Source organism: Podarcis melisellensis (assembly GCF_964234715.1).
Source record: "Podarcis melisellensis genome assembly, chromosome: 8".
Classification (NCBI taxonomy): Eukaryota; Metazoa; Chordata; class Lepidosauria; order Squamata; family Lacertidae; genus Podarcis; species Podarcis melisellensis.
The window spans coordinates 72,288,088-72,308,067 of record NC_138540.1 but is presented as its reverse complement, the minus strand read 5'-3'; the positions used below and the strand labels follow the sequence as shown (position 1 = coordinate 72,308,067).

General features: G+C 44.8%; 1 protein-coding gene across 1 annotated transcript; it reads left to right on the top strand.

The window, feature by feature from the left end:
* The first annotated feature begins 4,705 nt into the window (after window positions 1-4,705).
* TYROBP (transmembrane immune signaling adaptor TYROBP) lies at window positions 4,706-18,332 on the top strand. Its single transcript, XM_081921834.1, has 5 exons — window positions 4,706-4,929; window positions 12,384-12,404; window positions 12,876-13,007; window positions 16,234-16,271; window positions 17,020-18,332. Exons 1-5 carry the CDS (start codon window positions 4,869-4,871, stop codon window positions 17,086-17,088), a joined length of 321 nt encoding a protein of 106 aa, XP_081777960.1. The 5' UTR covers window positions 4,706-4,868; the 3' UTR covers window positions 17,089-18,332.
* The last annotated feature ends 1,648 nt before the right edge of the window (window positions 18,333-19,980 follow it).

Genomic DNA, 19,980 nt, shown 5'->3' with positions numbered 1-19,980 from the left:
GCGCATTTTCGTGTTACGGACTCACCGAAACCCGGAAGAACCGGAACGGGTTATTTCCGGGTTTTGGCGCTTGCACATGCACAGAAGCACTAAATTGCACTTTGCGCATGCGCAGAAGCGCCAAATCGCAACCCACGCAGACACGGCGTTGAGGGTTGCAGACACTGAAGGTTGCGAACGTGCATCCTGCACGGATCGCATTCAGAACCCAAGTGTCGACTGTAATAACATTATTATCATTATTCCTGTTATGGAAATGATGGGGGCACATATTTAAAGTTGCTACAATGTTACAAATATTATGCCTAAATGTATCCTTTTGACTTGGCAGCTCAGGGAAAATATGGCGCTTCGTAGAAAATCCATACTTTAACCAACTATCCTCATTCCAATGCCATTTTAACCCTTAAAGAATGGTGAATTGGGGCTCCAACTCCCTTCATGAACCAAGAAGCAGGAAGTCACGTAGGCAGCAGGAACAGGGCATCCCACTATAATTCCCGAGCTCGAGAGCACATACTCAGCGCCCAACCAGGGAGTGACCAAGGGGGCAGCAATAGACATCCGCAGAGGCAGTTTAGAAAATCGGATGTTCTTAACCAAGTCTTGAGGGCAATAGTTTTATTGTACAAGTCTTGAGGGCAAGAGTTTTATTGTTCTTTCAGTGATGAGTACTTAAGAGGTGTTGGGAAAGGTGTCTGATAAAGTGACCTAATGTTGGACTTGTATACCCCTCCCCATTTGTGACATGCTAGTGATGTAGTGATGATGTATCAATGATGCTGCTCAAAGTCTATTCTGGGGGAAAGAGGGAAGTTTTAAAAGAGGATGTCGCCCAATGCTCAGGGTTCTTACTCCTGTGGGGACCTCTTGCACAACAGTAAAGATCATGGTCTACTGACCGCTGTTTTGCTCTAAATTACTTGGCTGGAACTTCCTTCTTTTACTGATTGCATAGACCTATGGGGGACTTGACGAGCTGGGCTGTTGAGTAGTCCCTCACCCCAGAATTTTTTTCCCTTTACATTCCTTAAAATAAGGTATAGTGGTACCTCAGGTTAAGTACTTAATTCGTTCTGGAGGTCCGTTCTTAAGCACCACTTTAGCTAATGGGGCCTCCCGCTGCTGCCGCGCCGCCAGAGCAGGATTTCTGTTTTCATCCTGAAGCAAAGTTCTTAACCCAAGGTACTATTTCTGGGTTAGCGGAGTCTGTAACCTGAAGCGTATGTAACCCGAGGTACCACTGTACCTTATCTATCTCTCACATTAATGTAACATGATGGGGGAACTTCCCTTCCTTGTGGAGCTTTGTCGCTGTGCAGAAATGACGAAATATTTCCATCCAGTCTGTCAGCTACGCTATGACAAGCAACTTGTAAAAGGTTTAAGGTAGGGATGGCAGGCTCAGAGTGGGGAGAACAATGTGGCCGTCCAGACATCTCTATCTAACCCTCAGGGTTCTCAGTGTGGCCCTCCAGAGCTTTCAATCAGGCCCTCAGGACTCTCCCCAGGCCACCCCCCTCTGCAATCGCAATATTCTCTTCAGGCCAAGCCCCTCACAGGCCCTGCTTTGTAACCCTCCATTCCTGGCTGGAATATGGCCTTTGTTGCCTGAATGGATAACAGATAGGGATGTGTGAGACACTTCACATTTTTGTTCCACCCACTTTTACTTCTGGGCCTAACCACCAAGGCATGTGGCCCCTGGGAGGTTGCTTAGAAGATAATGTGGCCCTTGAACTGGGGGGGGGGGACGGTCCTCCATCCCTGGTATCAGGCTTAGATGTCTGACACCATGTCAAGTTATTTCTGAGAAAAGGCCAGGCAAAAATGCAGGCATTACTGAACAGCTTTATTGCTAAGAATGGTCTAGAACAGCAGCTTTGCTGACTGGCACAGTTTAGACACAGTGCCACCTACAGTTGGAAGACCAATAAAACAGTTAAGGTCCCCATTACGACTTTGCAGAATTTAAATCTGACTACAATTTTAACATTTTGGCTTCTGATATTTACATTCTGAGGGATATTAATGAATGAAAACGTTAACTCTTGCTGAGGAATTTAAGAGGAAGATTGTGACATATTAACTTGCTAAATTTTGCAACTTGTATTATTAATTTTTTAAAAAACTTAAATCTCAAAAATTATTAAATGCATCAATCCCTTATATTGATGGGGGGGGGACTGAGGGTGTTTCCAGATGCCCAGTTTACTGAACATTCATCCTGATTTGACTATTTAATGAGTATTATTTCTCATTTGTTTGCAGGGAATTTAGGTGGCAGTTGCTTCCAAGCGAGTGTTATCTCACAATTTCCACTTATCTCGCATCTCGTCCTTCCCCCACTCTCATTATCACATAAAAATTCAATCATTTGGGGAAGTGGGTTTGTTGCGCAACACCTCCCAACCAACAATTATTGTGCAGCCTGAATTTGCCAGAGATTGTATCCCACCTGAAAATAATGGCCGTCTGGAAGTGCCTTGATTGAGGAGAATAAATACATTTGAATTGTGGCAAGTGCCTTTGAGTTAGGAAACACGTCTTGTGAATCTTCCTTCAAAATTAGTTTCAGTTTTAAACAAAAAGTATACAAGATAATGCATCACAATTACAAAACTAACCAGTCAACAAAAACTGGATTAAAATGTTCTGCAAGAAACCTCTAGTAGAAGCTCATCCCTGGTAGCAAAAGGCAGTCCCAATGCTACTTTAAAAATAAATAAATAAATATTTGCTTTTGTAAATGTGTTGGATGTCAAATATATCCAGAACAGAAAAAAAAATCAAACAACCAAGTGAACGCAATGTGACATTTGACTTGAGAGTACCATTAGGACAGGCATGTCATAATCCAAATGAAATTAGCTCATAATATGAAAGATAAAGAGCATATGAAAAAAATTCCATTTTGAAAGGACTAGGGCAGTGATGGCCAAACCTGGCCCTCCAGCTGTTTTGGGACTACAACTCCCATCATCCCTAGCTAGCAGGCCTAGTGGTCAGGGGTGATGGGAACTGTAGTCCCAAAACAGCTGGAGGACCAAGTTTGGCCATCACTGGACTAGGGTGCATAGTTACACAAAGTGTCACTTGTTCAATGCTCCCTTTTTTGTCAGTACAATTCTTTAAACTCTTCTTTGGAAATTAATGTGAAGGACACCACTCAATGGCTACATGTGAGCCAGGATTACACCAAAAACGGCATGTCCTTTCTACGTGGTTTAAATAGGGGGTGAGAACCTGTGGCCCTCCAGATGTTGTTGGACTCCAACTCCCTTCATCCCTGACCATTGGCCATGCTGGCTGGGCCTGATGGGAGTTGAAGTTTGAAAACTTCTGGAGGGCCACAGCTTCTACACCCCTGCTTGAAACAGATACAAAGGATTTAGCAGGTAGCAAGCACAGCAATTGTCTTAACAAAATTCTAAATGCATCAATAAAGACGGTCAATATTTATACATTAGCAAAACAATTAGGCAGCATTTTTTGACTCATTTACATGGGATTAAACTCACACTGACCTCAGGCAGTAGTTGGTGGGACCCCAGAGTGACAGCAAGATATTGGGGACAATCTTGTATGTGCCACATGGCCTTCTCTGTCCCCTAGCTAGCCTGCTGCTCTGTGGTGTGGTAGAAAACATCCCATCAGTGTTAAAATTCAATTGCTGTTGTTGTTTCAATTTACTACTCACCCTTTGCTATCAGGTTCCTGGGTGGGACTCACAGCCATTGAAAGGTCAATATTAAAAACAGTTAAATTACAGCCACAAGATATGGGTGGGTCCTCACATATCTCAGGTGTCAAGGGGCAAGGGAAAGAGTTGCATCTTCAGCATGCGGTGGTGCCAGATACAATTCTGTGGGGAGGGAATTTGTAACCTTGGAGGTGCCAATGAGAATGGCCTCTCTCAGGCCACCACCCCCAAACCTCTGAGGACAACATCATCATCAGTATCATAATTTTATTTGTATGCCACCTTTCCATAGTTAAAACAATGCTCAAGGCGGCTTACAACATGACAAGATTTACATAATTACCAACGTAACAAAAGTCATAAGCAATAACTAAAACACATCAAAAAGTGCACAACCAAATGGAAAACAATTTCCACATAAATCATAAAATCTAAAACTAAGAATACAGCGTTCATATCAATTACAATTTAAAATGGCATAGCTAAAAAAATAAAAGCAATTTAAAAAACAAAAACAGAGCCCTCTCTGCCCAGATGGAAGGAGGCAGGCAAGGCCCTTCAGGCCCTCAGCAGCAGGTGAGTCCCTCAGCCGAACTATGAAGAAGACTCCTCTGCTGATCTTAACACCAGAAAGGGAAGAAACAGTATTTCATATATTTGGGGCCTGGGTAGCTTTAGAACTTCAAACACTAATACGAACACTTTGAATTGAGCCTGGAAACAAACTGGCAACCAATGTAGCTGCTTTAAAACAAGAGTTACACGAGTTCTACAAAGAAGCCCAGCCAGGAACTGGCTGATGTGTTTTGGACCAGTTGAATTTTCCAAGGCATCTTCAAGTCCATTTAAGTTGATGGAATTGGTGAGGTGGGTGAGCAGTGAAGACATCTCGTCCTTTGGTCTCTTTTCTCTCCATTCTGATTGTGGACTAGATTGTAGATCACGGCCCACAATCTGACTCCCGCCCCTCTGACATCTCCCTTCCCCTTTTCTGAGGTTTCCTGCTTGAAGCAATTTCAAGTTCTCCTTCCTTGCTCTTCAGCCAGAGAGAACCACTGCTGTCTCTGGGGGTTTGGCTTCCACACCCTTGGGAACCCGGAATCGGATCATCCTCAGCCAGGGAGACATCAGCGTCAGATTGATCCCCAATTTAGGAGGTTTCACAATGGGCCGTCCAGGATTCCCTGTCCTCCATGTTCTTCTGGGCTTGGCTTGGGCACAGCTGGGTGAGTTGGATCAAATACTTCCCATCTCTTCAGCCTCCTCTGAACTTCCTGATTCCTCCTCTGCCTACTGTGACTCTTCCTCCTTGGCTACGATCAGCCCTTAAGCAACCAAACAACTCTCAACAAATGTGACATCTCTGCATTGTCTTGGGCTACATAGTTTTCCTTGTCAGAGCTTGGGACAAATTGCCCTAAAGTACGTCTCCAACCTTTGCCCAATGGTTATTGTGTCTGTCCCAGACTAACACAACAAGCTAGACTTGAATCTTCCCCTCTTCCACACACACCCCGCACAAACTCACAGGTAGTTCTATCGGACCATCACTTGTTGCCTTCTCTCGGTTTCTAGCAGCTTCCCATGCCCATAATCTCACTAGGATATTTTCTTCCCCCAAATTTAGGGGCAACTGACACATACGTGAACAATATGACTGTGTGACTGTTTCAGCCGTTCTTTCTCTTTTTCTACCTCCCTGTGTTGCTCAATCAGCTTTGTACTCATTCTCATTTTATTTTGGGGAAGGATCCTAGCTCAAGATTTTAGCATTTGCTTTGTATTCGGAATACCCCAGTTTCAATCCTCAGCATCTGAAGGCTGGGCTGGGAAGTAAGCTTGCCTGAAGCTGCGAGTCACCGTTAACAAAACTGAGCTAGCTGATTCTGTGTAAGGCAGTTTCCTATGTTCCCATGTTCAGTTTAAAAACTGCCATTTTAAAACATCAGCTTAATTGCATGCCTTGTTACTACGTTCAAACAGAGGGCCCACAAGGACTCCCCAGGGTGCCAGCGGCTCAGCTTATCTTCTCCCTTAGCGGAGAGAAAAGTGGTTGTGGGAAGAGGGCGAACAGGGCAGGAGCCCAACCTGAGCAGTAACCTTAAATACATTGCATCGCCAGGTCTGAGACGACATACACACTATCCCTTTAAATCACATTCAAAGCACATTTTCCCCCCTCAAAGAATTCTGGGAATTAAGGGTTGCTGGGATTTGTAATTCTGAGAGGCAAACTGCGGTGCCCAGAATTCTTTGAGGGAAAAGGTGTGATTCCAATGCGTGTATATATTTCGTGTATGCAGCCTGAGTCTCGGTGCTGTAGATTGGAGAATATTTGGGGGCTGGCAATGCAGGAAGCTGAGCAGCCAGCCTCTAACCCAGGGGCAGCCATCATGGCAATCTCCAGGTATTTTTGGACTCCCAACACCCATCAACCCCAGGCAGTATGGACAATGGGTGGGAATGAAGGGAGTTGTAGTCAGATAACATCTGGAGGGCAGTGGTGGTTATGTTCTTCTGTGAGAGTTCCTGTTTTCCCCTTCATTCGCCCAGGGTGGGAAAATTAGTCCATATGTGGCCACTACTGCTTGCTTTCAACAGGGCTGAGGCTTTCAAACATTCTGTTCTTGCAGGAAGGTTTTGCTTAAGCATAGTTCTCCTTCAGCTGGTGTTGTAGATGCAGCTTTAACATTTCAGTAGTGCCCGGTTTGAGCCGGCACTCTCCCCAACCTCTCACATTCCATTGTTGGTCCTGCAACACCCTCTCAGCTCCCAGTGCAGGCAAACTGGTTGCACTCCCCTAAATCCGCCTCTTAGGAATATGTTAGACCTGCTTAGAGACTCAAAAAAAGGGGGTCCCTAAGGATTGATTAGGAAACTGCGTCATAAGGGAATAAATTACATGTTCTCTATCCCCTTGGTAACATCTACAGTAGCAAAATACACGAAATGCTGTTTCAAACTCCAAATGGGGGCAAAGACACCATCTATCCTTGTCCTGGATATTGGTGGGTAAAACCAAGCAATAAAACTGCTCTTCTGTACTCAGGTACTATTAGAAAATAAAGATATGACATCTGTTTGTTAGAAGCAGACCAAGTCAGGTCCCCCAAGCATGGTGTACATGAGTCATTAGCTGGTGTGTGTAACTCTTGAACATCCATTTCCGGTAATACAGAGCAAGGAGAACTGACGTGTGTGTGCGTAACCGCGCTTGCGCACTTAAAATTTTTAAATGCTTACATCAGTATGATAGTTTCTAAAGCAGCCAGACCTCCCCACACCTTCCGTTCCAATACAAAAAAACTCACCATAGGACACATATCTTGTTTGTTTCTCCCCATTAACCCACTAGCCCAAAACCCCAGGAAGAAGAAAAAATGCCACAGCAACATTTATTTCGTTGGTCCTGAATAATCGGTGATTAGGCAAGACCACCCACTGATCAGAGGTAGCCTTGGGAGTTACAGGTACACTCACTTACCTGGGCTAATTGTGTGACCGGTGTCTCACTATAGTTTGAGTAGAGAAGCACCTGTACTCTATCCTAACCCCACACTGGGGTGGGAGTGGGCAGGTTAGGATTGCAGCCTTAGTCTGTCATCTCTCTTTCTATCCCTTTCCACCTTGTGAGAGAGGAAGGAACTCTAGAAATGATCTTTCCCTGACTTTGATAGAAGCATTCCATCAGTGCCAGCTGGGTGTTGTGGCAATCAATGCCAGAGGATGGCACGAATCCTACGTAAGATATTAGGTGCCTTCAACAGGGCTGCACTCTCTCTCACACACCAGATTAAATCTGAGGCCTGATCTGGAGCTTTGGAACGGCCCTGATCTGACCCAGGGTGATCAGGAACTGAGTGGATCTCAGAAGAAAATCTATTGAGGGCCTTGCACAGCCATGTGGTCAGGAAGGGGGGAGACAAAGCTATGCCTCTTCTTCTTCACCCCCCTTCCACCCACATGCAGCAGGGAGCTATGGAAGGAGGAGATAAACACAGGCTTCCTGCGCCTCTCTTTCTCCTTGCTCTCACTGCTGCCAGAATGTCCTCACATTTACAAAGCCCCAGATTGCTCAGGGTTAACCCTATCCAACTCAGGGCAATCTGGGGTTGCATCAACCCAATCCAGCCAAATCTAAGGTCAACCCAAATACAATTAGCGTACCACTCTACCCTATACAAGAGGTGTACAGTTTTTTTCATGTAATGTTCAGTGAATGCAGAGCCTGTACACTTGTGCACAGAAGATTTGAGCGGTACAAGTCAACAAGTGTAAATGATTTCACCCAAACACTTGTATATGTGTCGGACCAGCTTGTAGTTGTATTGATTGTAATGTGTGAAGAAGCCTCTTGCCTTGCTGGATCAGTCTAAGGCGGGTAAGCTATGGGTCCAGTGAGTAAGCCCCACTGAATGCGGTGAAGCAGACTTTAAAGTAAACATAGGTTGGATTGTGCTGCATCATTCCATGATACCCAGTATTCTGTCTCCAGCAGTGACCAGCCAGATGTCTCTGGAATGATCCGAAGCAGATCTGTGTTTCTCTGCAGCACCTGATAGTTGACAGCCTTAGATAGAATCACAGAATTCTAGAGCTGAAAGGCACCCCAAGGGTCATCTAGTCCAAACCTCTGCAATGCAGGAATCTCATATATGACAGGTGGCCATCCAACCTCTGCTTAAAAACCTCCAAGGGAGGGGAGTCCACCACTTCTCTTGCGAGTGTGTTCCACTGTCGAACACCTCTTCCTGTCAGATAGTTCTTCCTGAAGATAATGATTTTGTTTTTAAGTGTCACCGTTGTCATGAGCCCAGGCTGATCTTGTGGCGTTATCTCTCTTCTGAAGGGCCCATCTCCTGAAAGTGACAAGCCATTCAGGGCCAAAGCAAACATGTCTTGTGAGATCTGTGAGCAGATCCCCCAAACTGGTTTCCCCTCCAACCACTTTAAAACCGCTTTCTGGCAGTGTGCACGATCAGTGCATTCATGGTGAAGGAGAGCTTGTTTAACACACCTCTCCCCACCACTTCTCATGTCTAAATTTCATTATCACCCAAGCTGCTATTAGATCTACTGGGGAGCCAAAGGAAAAAGAAAAAGACAAGTTCTTATACTATGCCTGTCTTTCTTCTGCTGCTGTAGCAATATTTTCAGTTTCCTTGGGGAAGGTATGTCACTTAGCTAATAGGACACCTGCTTTGCTTTCACAAGGTCCCAAGTTCAATCACTGGCATCACCAGATGGGGCTAGGAAAGACCTCCATCTGAAACCTTGGTGTTCCATTGCCCATCTGTGTAACAGAAAATTCTAAGCTAGATAAGCCAACGATCTGACTCACTATAAAGCAGCTTTCTCTGCGTGGCAGAGGGGCAACTTAGATCAGGGGAATGGCATGGAGAAAAGGCTTAAAATCCACTCTCCCAGCTCCAGTGCCTCAATCCAATAAGTGTACCCTGAAGAAGGCTTCCTTTTGTCTGTCCTCAATGCACTGACAATTAGTTCAACTACAGAGCTACATGTTCTCTGTATGCTCTCGCCATTCTCATCTGTTGCTCAGTTACATTTAATAATCTTACTGGGGGAGCAGGGGAGCTTTAGACCAAGTGGTGAACCTGTAGCCCTCCAGATGTTGGACTATGACTCCCATCAGCCTCCACCAGTATGACTAAAGGCCAGGGGTGATGAGAGCTGAAGTCCAATAACTTCTGGAGGTCTACGGGTTCCCCATCCCATCGCCTAGAATTGCAGCCTTACTCCCTAGACACCCCGAGCATTGCATAAATCAATACATAAAACATTGGTGCCTCACTCTGCAAGGGTTCCCTAGGCAATATGTAAGAAAAGTGATGAGAGGGACCTAAACTTTCTTTGAGATGCATAAAAACATGCATAATCCATGTGGATTAGTGCTGCATCCATGCTGGGCATCCCCTCACCAATGCCCCATGCTGCTCACTACGCCACTCTCCTCCCTGCTCCCCCTCTGTTTACGAGTTACCAGACAGTGGGAGAAGAGACTCTGATGATGTTCTTGTTGTTGCTGCTGCTGTTAAATGGTCAGCATGCCAGTCAGCATGCCACAATGTGCCCTCCGTGGTTGTTTTTGCCTGGATGGAATGTGTCTTTCAACTTTGACAATGCCCCTGGCAAATCTAGATGAAGGATAGAGAGACATGTGTTCATCCATGTAGAAATTAGCATACTGTATTAAAGTAAAATTAATGTTGGTTGCTCCACCCATTTTTGCCCTCTGGCCCTGCTCACTCAGGGCATGTGGCTCCTGGAAGGTTGCTGAGAAGGAAATGTGGCCCTCAGGTTGAGAAAGTTTCCCCTCCCCTATGATATGTGAACTCTCATGCACAGATGATCCCACCTATAGGACACACAATGATACTTGTGATTCAGGGACACTGACTGCTGTGGGGCTCAAAATCAGGAACCTGACCTAATCTATAGGTCAGTGATCTTAGGGCAGGATGTCTAGGGTCCCACTCTACAGAATGAGTTGGAAGGAGGGAAGCAGCAGGGCTGTCTTATCACATTTCCAAGTACGTAAGGTGCTTGACTGTTAAGTTCAAAGTCTACAACTGCCTAGTTGTAACACTGGTCCTATGAATTAAGTCAGGGTGGGGAATCTGGGGACCTTGAGATGTTTCTGGACTGCAGTTCCCATCACCCCTGACAGTCGACTGTATTGACTGGGGGTGATGGGAATGGGAGTCCAGTAATATCCAGGTTCCCCATCACTGGATTAGGAATTGGCTCATTTTACTGTTAGGGCTGTTGTTCAGAGGAGAGATGTACAGGCAGTTTCAACATGGGCATGTACCAAGTGAATCCATCAGGTTTTAAGTCTGCAGCCTATCCAAAGAATCTTGAAAGGCTAAAGAGGAGATCCGCCTGAGACCTTGGAGAGTGCTACCAGCGAGAATAGATAAGGCGGGACTAGTAAGGGTGAAACTTAACTTCAGATAGTTACCCTGTTTATAGACAGACTTGAAGAGATGGAAGGGACATGTTCATCCACAGATACATTAAGGCACATGGTTATGCCAGCAGATGTGGCTGGAGCCAACCATACTCTCACACATATTAACACACACACAAACATTTACATGTACATGCCCCCCAATGCTGATCTACAGGCACATTAATATGCATTCACACATGCACATGCACACTCATACTTGCACAAACTCCTGGGGAGAAAGACGCACAGGACACTTAGAAAGGTAACTGAGATTATGGCCTTTCCTGTTATGTGTACGTTTATGATCCATAGGGTTCTGAAGTCTGAAAGAAAGAAAGAAGAAAAGCTCAGAAGACTGATCTCTTTATACTTGGCTGAATTGGGAGCCAACCAAAAGTTCCCTGTCTCATCTCCAGATAGTTTGGTGATTACTTTTGGAGACCTTTTTCTTTTTTTAACTCAAGGAAGTTGACGAAGCTGCAGTTAGAAGAGGAAGGCCAGAACAGGGGAGCAGGGCTTCTGAACCCTTTCCCCTTATGCAATTATTTCCACCCTGTTTTTCCTGCCCCTGGGGAAAGTTCTCCAAAGAAGACGAAAACACCTTGGAGGAGCAATTTTTGGTAGAAAAATTATGTTAGGTGAGAGAATTAAGGAACCCCTCCCATGCATGCTGGTTTTCTACTTCAAATGGCAACATCAGCAGCTGCATTGGGTAAAAAAAAGAAGAGCACATCCCAAAAAAGAATTGCGGAACTATACATAACACGTAGTTTTCACCCTCAGTTTCCACCAGATGGATTCAACAGCACCAGCTGACTGCAGGAGGCTTAGAGATGGGTGTTGATTTCCCTACCATGTGTTGGACTTTTTATTCTGGACCCTTTTTCATCACCAGCCAGTCGAGCATCTGATTGTTCTTTGATATGCTTTGGAGCCCTTACCAATCAACAGGAAAAGATTAATTTCAAAGAAGCCTCAGCATTGCGGTCTAGTTCACATCTCTGCTTCCGTTTGATTCCAGCTTCCTAGATTAGTCACCTGGAGGTGGAGTGTTGCTTTGCCTGTCAGTAATTCTGTGGGTAAAGCTCTGAGTACAGAAACTGATCATGAGCAAAGCAGTCATTATTCTGATGTTGCATGGCCCAGGACCCCCTCAATTGCAGGGGCAAGGCAGCACATGTGAGATGTATTCAATGCTTCCCCTCCCTTGGTCAAAAATGTAGTGCCAGTACTCACATCACAGGCACCAGAACAAACTTTTCTGCTGCTCAGGGCAGGTGAACACCATCACAAAATGTACTGAATGTATATATAGTGGTTTTTATTAGACCACGTAATCTAAAACATTTTCCAATATGACTATAATTTTGCCTAATTCCAGCTTTTCCACTCTCTCTTTTTTATTTTTTATTTATTTTTATTTATTTTTTTGCAACTCATGCTTGTAATTTTTGAAGAAGAAAGCTTCCAAACAGTTTAACTGATGCATCTCTAATTTTGTGGGGTCACCTAACAATTCTCAGTAGCCTTAAACTAGATTTCCCAGGATTCTGTGGGGGAAGCCATGACTGTTTATAAAGTGGTGTGATACTGATTTTAAATATACAGTGCAGATGGGACTCAAGATGGTGGTGTTAATGGTCTGGGGAAACATGCCAAACCTCTCTTTTCTCAAACCTCTCTCTTTTCTTCCTTTTCTTTTCGTAGGAGCTGTCCAAGCCCAGAGAGGTAAGAACCTTTTCACACCTTCCTTCATATTATTTACTGCTGCTACTGTCTTAAATAAAAGATGCAAGCAGAATATGGGAGCCTGTGATGAAGAAACTTTTATTTAGGCTGTTCAGTTCCTAACAGTGATATATCAAGGGGGCACCTGTTCTTTGAGGTTTTAATTCCTTAACTGTGGTTCCTCCAGATTCTTGCACCACTCACAGCCCCTTTTGGAACACTTCAGTTTCTACTTTCAGTCTCTCACTATCGAGACAGCCAGCCTTGTCAGGTGGTTGTGTCCCACAGGTGCTGACAGTTGCCCAATGGTGGGGACAGGGAAGCTGTGACCCTCCAGAGTTTTAATATTTTTTTTCATAATATTAAATTCTGCCTTTCACAATGTTCCCAGTCGAGAGGTTTGTGGGGTTTTTTAAACCCTAGTGGCTGCTGTTCTGTGTATCTCATGATTCCACTGCTGTTTCTCCCCAGACTGTGGCAGCTGCTACCAGCTGAACCCAGGCACCATTGCCGGCGTGGTGCTGGGAGATCTGCTGCTGACTTTGCTCATTGCATTGGCTGTATACTACGTGGCTGCCTGCATCCATCAACGCCAATCAGCTGGTAAGGAGAGAAAAAGCCATTCTTATTGCAGATATTAATATTGTGCAGCTTGAAGCAAATGGATGCATAAAAAATGACTCATTTTCAAATAAAAATTGTCAAGACCCATAAGTATTATTCAAAGCTTTACTAACCAGAACCTATTCAAAACAGGTAAAAAAAATCAATAATGCATCCAGATAGTTCCCTAAGGCATATATTTGTCCAAGCATAGGCGCATATAACTCTAAACCAACCTAGAATCAAAGGTATCTCTCTCCTTACATTCTCTGTTAGCCTGGAGCTGTATTATCTTCCAGAGAGACTCATTTTCACATCTTTTTCCCACTGTGCCTGGGAACAGAAAACCAAAGGCAACTCCCTTCAAAATGGCAATTTGCAACCAAATACCTTAATCACATGATCTAAGGTTAAACACTCATGTGAAAGAGCAGAGAACATCAACAGTTACCCCATCTAGAAGCTCAAAACTTTGTTTTAGCATACTCAAATAGAATTTCCTGTTGTTAAAACCCTTAGCAATACACATACAGGCATTTTCCATTTCCATGTCAATTAAAGAATTGCACTTAACAATTATTGTTCCCTGAGCTTGGTTGATCGTTCCCCTTCTGAAAAAACGGCAGAGGTTAACACTACATGCATAGATGTGAACAAGGCAAGAAGCCTATAAACCTGCTATATGGGTGTCCACTGAATGCTCACGGGGAGTGGGGGATTGTTCCTGCTGACCCTACCCGTCAACTCTTCAGTTTAGCATAACTTGGGTGTAGAACCTATATATGGAAAACCTGCACAGCTTATGCCAAAAGCAGAGTCCCAGCCACCTAGCCATACAAGTTCAGTGTATCTTGATTGGATATGGGTACAAGACTAGAAACTAGAGCTGAGCAGAAATGCTGGGGGGTGAGGGTTGAGAAAATCTCTGAGATTCTTCTTTTTCTCACCCTACCCCCTCAGAAAAAGGAGGCCACTTTGCAGAATTTTCTTCAAATATTCCACCATTTTTTGGTGGTGGCCACCATTCTCATGTCCCCCACAATGCTATGGAGTGACATTAGGTCTTGGGCATTGGGAAGGATGTGTTGGGGAGGATGCAAAGCTGGCTGCCAGCATAATTGCTACTGCTGATGTCAAGGAAGGAAGGAAGGAAGGAAGGAAGGAAGGAAGGAAGGAAGGAAGGAAGGAAGGAAGGAAGGTATTGTGGAAATGTCACTGCTAATCATGAACCCACTCCCAAGAAACTGTTGAATGATTTCTCCTCCTTACCTGCAAAAAAGATTGTGGAGTGAAATTGTCTCCCCAACTTCTCCTTTGTGCTAATTTGCGTGCATCTCTGCTAGAAACACAGAAATAAACAGATGCAAAGAAACTATTTTCTCTCTACAAGAGGAAAGAGTATCTTTCCCCCACAGATGTGGGAAAGCAGCTTGGGAAGGTGATTCTCTTTTTCTAAGCGGGCAAATGGCCAGCAAAGAAAGGACTAATCAATCCCTTCCAACTGTACCACTGTTTGCAGCTCCTGAGCTTACTTTCCATAACTCCCTTTAATATCAAATGGACGTGGTGAGTGGCAGAACTTGGTGTCTCATATTTCAGTGGCACTCCATGTAATTCCAAAATCCAGTGCCCTTCCCTGCCTCTCGTTTTCCGTTGGAGTAGTAGTGGCAAAGCTGCTCCAGTACCCCAGAAACTCTGTGCTTGATGTGACTGCTGGAGTCGTGCTCCCCAAGAGCGCCTCTGTGGCTGGAGTCAAAACAGGACCACAGCGAGTTTGTGAGAACCAGAGGTTTGCAGACACAAGCAAGTAAAAAAGCAGACAATAAATTGCAATGGAGGAGGGAAAAGACTAATGCAGACTGAGCACGCTCAGTAGCCACAGGATGTTGCATGTTAATTGGAAAGGGGGGAAATGGAAAAGGGAGGATGGAACGGAGTGTCCTGGAGAAGGGCTTAGCTGGCTGTGACATGTAAGAGTGTAGAGCAATCTTTTGCTGCAGGTCCCACTCGGTTTCTTTTTTTTTAAGGCCAAGGAGAAAAGACTTGCAGAACTCTGCCTAGCTTCTAATTTGGCCTTCTTAGCTTGCAGCCGGAGGTTTTAACTGAACCCTTTTAACCACAAACTTTAACCAACATTACACCCTTCCTCCCTTGAGCAGGGAGGACAAAGTAACCTCAGCTCCCACCTGCCAAGCCTTTTTTGCCTCTCTATTTACCTTTGAGGAACAAGACTCTGGCAGGAGAGGGTTAGAAACTTCAGAGCCATCCTAGTTATTCTTGGCCAGCCATTTGTAGGACCCTGAAGCAAGTTTTAGCCAGGATATTGCCATGCTAGCTCAGAGGCACCAGCTTCTCAGGGTGATTGGGGGGAGGCACTATTGCATGTGTGACGTCACACATGTGCAACATCCCTACGTTGCGCACCTAACGTCAGGAGGAGCCGGACACTGTGGTCACATGGCTCCTCCTAGCGCTGCCCCTTCTTCCCTTCATGGAAGGCGGAGGAGCAGAAGGAAGCGGCCACTGGAGTCATGCTTTCTCTCTCACCACAGTCTCAACGAAAATCCCCCCACTGGGTGAACTAGAGGTTTTCATTATAAGGTGCCTAGCATTCATGAGAAAGGTTATTTACCTCGGGACCATGGTGGGGAGGACCTTCCTCCTTGCATATCTGATGAAAGTTGAGGTGATCCCCCAAAGCATTTTTTTTTTTAAAAAAAATGCCCCTTCCAGTGAATCTTTCAATACTGTATCTCCTTTCGCCTTAGGGGGTGTGCTGGGCAAATATCTGAGAGGAACGGCTCACACTAAGGGCTTGTTCACACTTCTGCTTGTCCCACAGCTAGAAAGCCCGGCTTCTTTCCCAGGGAAAACCTACTCTTTAGCTTTAAATCAGAACAAACAGCATTATGCAGAATACCCAATTGGAGTTTGCTCTGATTGAGCGCTAAAGAGCGGTTTTCCTGGGGGCGGCGGGAAGCAGCAGAACAAGAGGAAGTGTGGATAAGCCCTCAGACACGTAACTGACAAATGTTGATATAACTCTCAAATACCAGAGTCTCGTTTATGCTTGAAAAATAGCATCTATGTCAGCCTGTCATCCTCCAGCTATTTCACCCAAAACTTACAGAGGGTGACGGGTTAGCAGTACTTGATCTACACAGATGGAATAAGAAGCAGAACTGTTTCTCTCCCACATGCAAACACTTATTTTTCTTCTTCTTAGGAGACCTAAAGAACCCTCCGCATGAGTCCCCATATGAGGTGAGTGTGACCATGTGATTCCTTGCTTTGACCCTGAGGCCTACTGAGCAGGCCTGTTGTGATGAGCCAAGCCGTTGCCATGACGCTGAGCCCTGAATCATTGCCAAAATGGGAAGGCAAACCAAGGCATTATACCCTGATAGGTTGAATGCTGGTGTGCGTGTTAATCTGTTTTTAGTTTATTGCTGTTTTTAATTTTTTCCCTATTTTCAATAGCTTTAAAAAAACATTTTTATTGATAATTTTGCTATTTTTTGTAAACCATTTTGAGGTTTTTGTTTTGTTTTGTTTTTGCCGTCCAGCAGTATATAAACTTTATGAAATTTATTTAATTAATAAATTATAGTGCCAGGGCAGAAAATCAAAACAGGGCATGCATATGCACATAGCGGTCAGGGTTGCCTCCAATTCATTGCCCAAAAAATGAGGAAATGCATGTCCAGAAGGGAAGTCACAGTCAGGTATAAAATTTTCATGTAGTAATTTATATGTATGTATCCCATAGGGTGTGCAGACGGTGGCCAAGTCTCCTGCCCACTGTAAAGTCAAGTCCCCTTACTCTCCATTTTTAGTAGGAAAGTATCAAAAAGAAGATTCATTCAGACAGAGGGCTGAAGCCCCTTCCACCCCCTATAATAGACGCCCCTGTCCCGGCTGTTGCACTTCTGACAAAGGAGAAGAAATGACTATTCAGCCAGCCAAATAACGAAGATATGCCTTGACACTCTGTTTTTTTCTTCCCTTACAGGAGCTCCAAGTCCGTGGAGTGGATATTTACAGTGACCTCAAAAATCCCGGCCATGGAACCTACAAATAGTCTTCCTTCTCTGTGCTGCTCTTTTGAGCTTCTACGTGCAGCGGTACCTCGGGTTACATACTCTTCAGGTTACATACGCTTCAGGTTAAAGACTCTGCTAACCCAGAAATAGTGCTTCAGGTTAAGAACTTTGCTTCAGGATGAGAACAGAAATCATGCTCCGGCGGCGCAGCAGCGGGAGGCCCCATTGGCTAAAGTGGTGCTTCAGGTTAAGAACAGTTTCAGGTTAAGTACGGGCCTCCGGAACAAATTAAGTACTTAACCTGAGGTACCACTGTACAAGATTGCTGTTCAGTTTCTCCTCTTCAGCAGGCCTACTCAGAAGTTGTACTTTAAGGCAAGCTTTCTAACTGTGAACTTTCATTTGCTTCTTCTCAATATAGAACTTCCTCCACAGAGATCGTCTGCTCTATTTTTGTGGAGCGTGTTCTGTCCCGTCCCCCACCCACATGCATCAATTGCAACATGGTCAGAACTGCCACAAGTTGAGACACAATGCAGAGTTCTTGGTGGTGGGGGGTTGGGACATGTGATCCCACCTTCTTCAACCAGGACCCCCTTCTTCAAGCATAGAAACTCTGGCTGGTAGCCAAATGCCACAGCAAACCAGGTAATGCTGTGTCATGCATAAGACTAGAGGAGAAATCCATTTCGGCTGACATTTAAAGGCCAACTTACCTAATTTCAGAAACAATGCATGAATGGAAGCAAAGCCCTCCTTTGAAATTTGCACCTCCCCAAATTTGGCAATGCAGTTCTCCAGCCAAAAATCCATATATATGAGGAAGCCGTCCATGTAAATGCATATATTTGTGAAAATGACGCACAAGCATGCATGATATTAGCTTTGCAAAAGTGGGCATCTTAGGCAAAATTGCATACCAAAAAAATCTATTCAGAGAAATGTGCACTATGATGCTGATGTATTTTCATGAGGACTTATAAAAAATAATTTGCAAACACATAGCAGCTGATGTTTGAGGTAGCACTGCAGCAGCTGCTGCTTTCCTCTGCATTCTTCAGCCAGCCCCAGAGCGTCATGGAGAAAGAGCTGAAGAGCAGGGGGAAATGGACTTTCGGAAGCATTTTAGAGGGCGCTCCCCAATTTACATGATTTTGCTTATGAGTGTGGGGGCCCCACAAGGTAACCCCAGTGCAAATGGGGGGGTGCCTGTATCAAATACGCCAAATATATATTGTAATAAATGCAGTGTAATTATTCCAATAAATAAACAAATCAAACATGCTTTTGTGTTGTTGTTCTACAAATATGTCACAATTCATATATTCTCAATAGCCATAAGACAGGGATAGGGAACCTGTAGCTCTCTTAGGCTGCTGATGGACTCCAGCTCCCATCAGCCTCGGCCAGCATAGCCAATGGTCAGGAATGATGAGAGTTGTAGTACCAAAAATAAATAGTCTAACAGCATGTTCCCCAGTCCTAAGACCCCCATTGTATATCTGGCTCCACCACAAGATATTTTAATTTTGATCCTGGCTCTCACTGATGGACCTGGGGAGTTGGAGCACAAACAAAAAAGAGTCTATCTCATAAACCTGAATCCCGACTACCACTGCTGTAAACTGATACTTTTGTCCGATTTACAGTGAAAGAAGCAAGAGACTCCTTAAGTACAGTGGTGGAGCACTCCGGGACTGAAATATATAACCCAGGTTGGGCAGGAGGGTTTGGGGGTTTTTTTGTTTTTTTACTAAAGACAGCCACCCCTATTTGATCACTTTATTTCTTTGTCAGTCCTGCTCTGGATTTTCCTGTTAGTAATCCCCATCCACCAGGGCCACTGAGAAATTATTTCCAGGCACTCACAGGACATGACACATTGCTTCTGTTCTTTTGTGCTTGATGTCCCTAAGAAGAGGGGTGGGGGGAATGGGGCCCAGGGGACAAATGTAGCCCTCTGGACCTCTCCAACTGTCCTTCATGATACTGTGATTCTCTAAAGAGAATGGATACAGAATTCTAAGCATCCTCACCAGTGCGTGCTGCCAAACTCCTGTGTGGGGATGCTTTGATGGTAAAGCTGCTATGAAACCGATTGAATGTTTTAGTCTAGATCAGGGGTTGTCAACCTGGTCCCTACCACCCACTAGTGGGCATTTCAGGATTCTAGGTGGGAGGTAGGGGGTTCTACGCCACAAGCTGAATCCTCCTTCCATCTAGCACTGGTGGGCGGTAAGGAAATTTGACCATCAAGGAAGATGCATTAGTGGGTGGTAGGTATAAAAAGGTTGACTACCCCTGGTCTAGATCTGCTAAGTTATGATCATTCAGATTCCAAACACTTCAGGCATTCAGCAGTGGGGGCAAAGCGCAGAAAAGCAATCAAAGCCCTGATCTACAACATTGTTGCCATCAGAGTTGTTGGATGAAAAGGGGTGACAGGGCAAGGCTGAGAAATCAGAATGTAAGATGCAAAATCATTCAGTCTGTTAGATCTAGTGTGGGCTAACTATCCTGTTTTTGAGACAGGCTGCAAAGTAAGAGTTGGGTAACCATTCACTGCATGCTGTGTTTGCTTCTAATCTGATCTTTCTCAGCGGGAGGAGCAAGCGGTGTGAGACCACAGACAGCTTCCCGCTGCCTTGTTGCTGTGGAGGGGGTGGGGAAAGAGGTTTTTCATTCCTTCCTACAGAGAGGATCCTCCTCTTCAGTTTGGAGGAATCAGCAGTTGGGCCAAGACTGAACCTAAAGAATTATGTTGGGTGGGAGGGATGGTGGGCAATGGCACAAAGTGAGTAGCTGCTGCTGTTTGGGCAGGGCACTTTTAACAGAGGAAGCTGCCTTGTACTGTGTCAGACTATCAGTCATCTAGATTAGTATTGACAAGACTGATTGACAGCAGCTCTCCAGGGTTCCATGATAAGGTT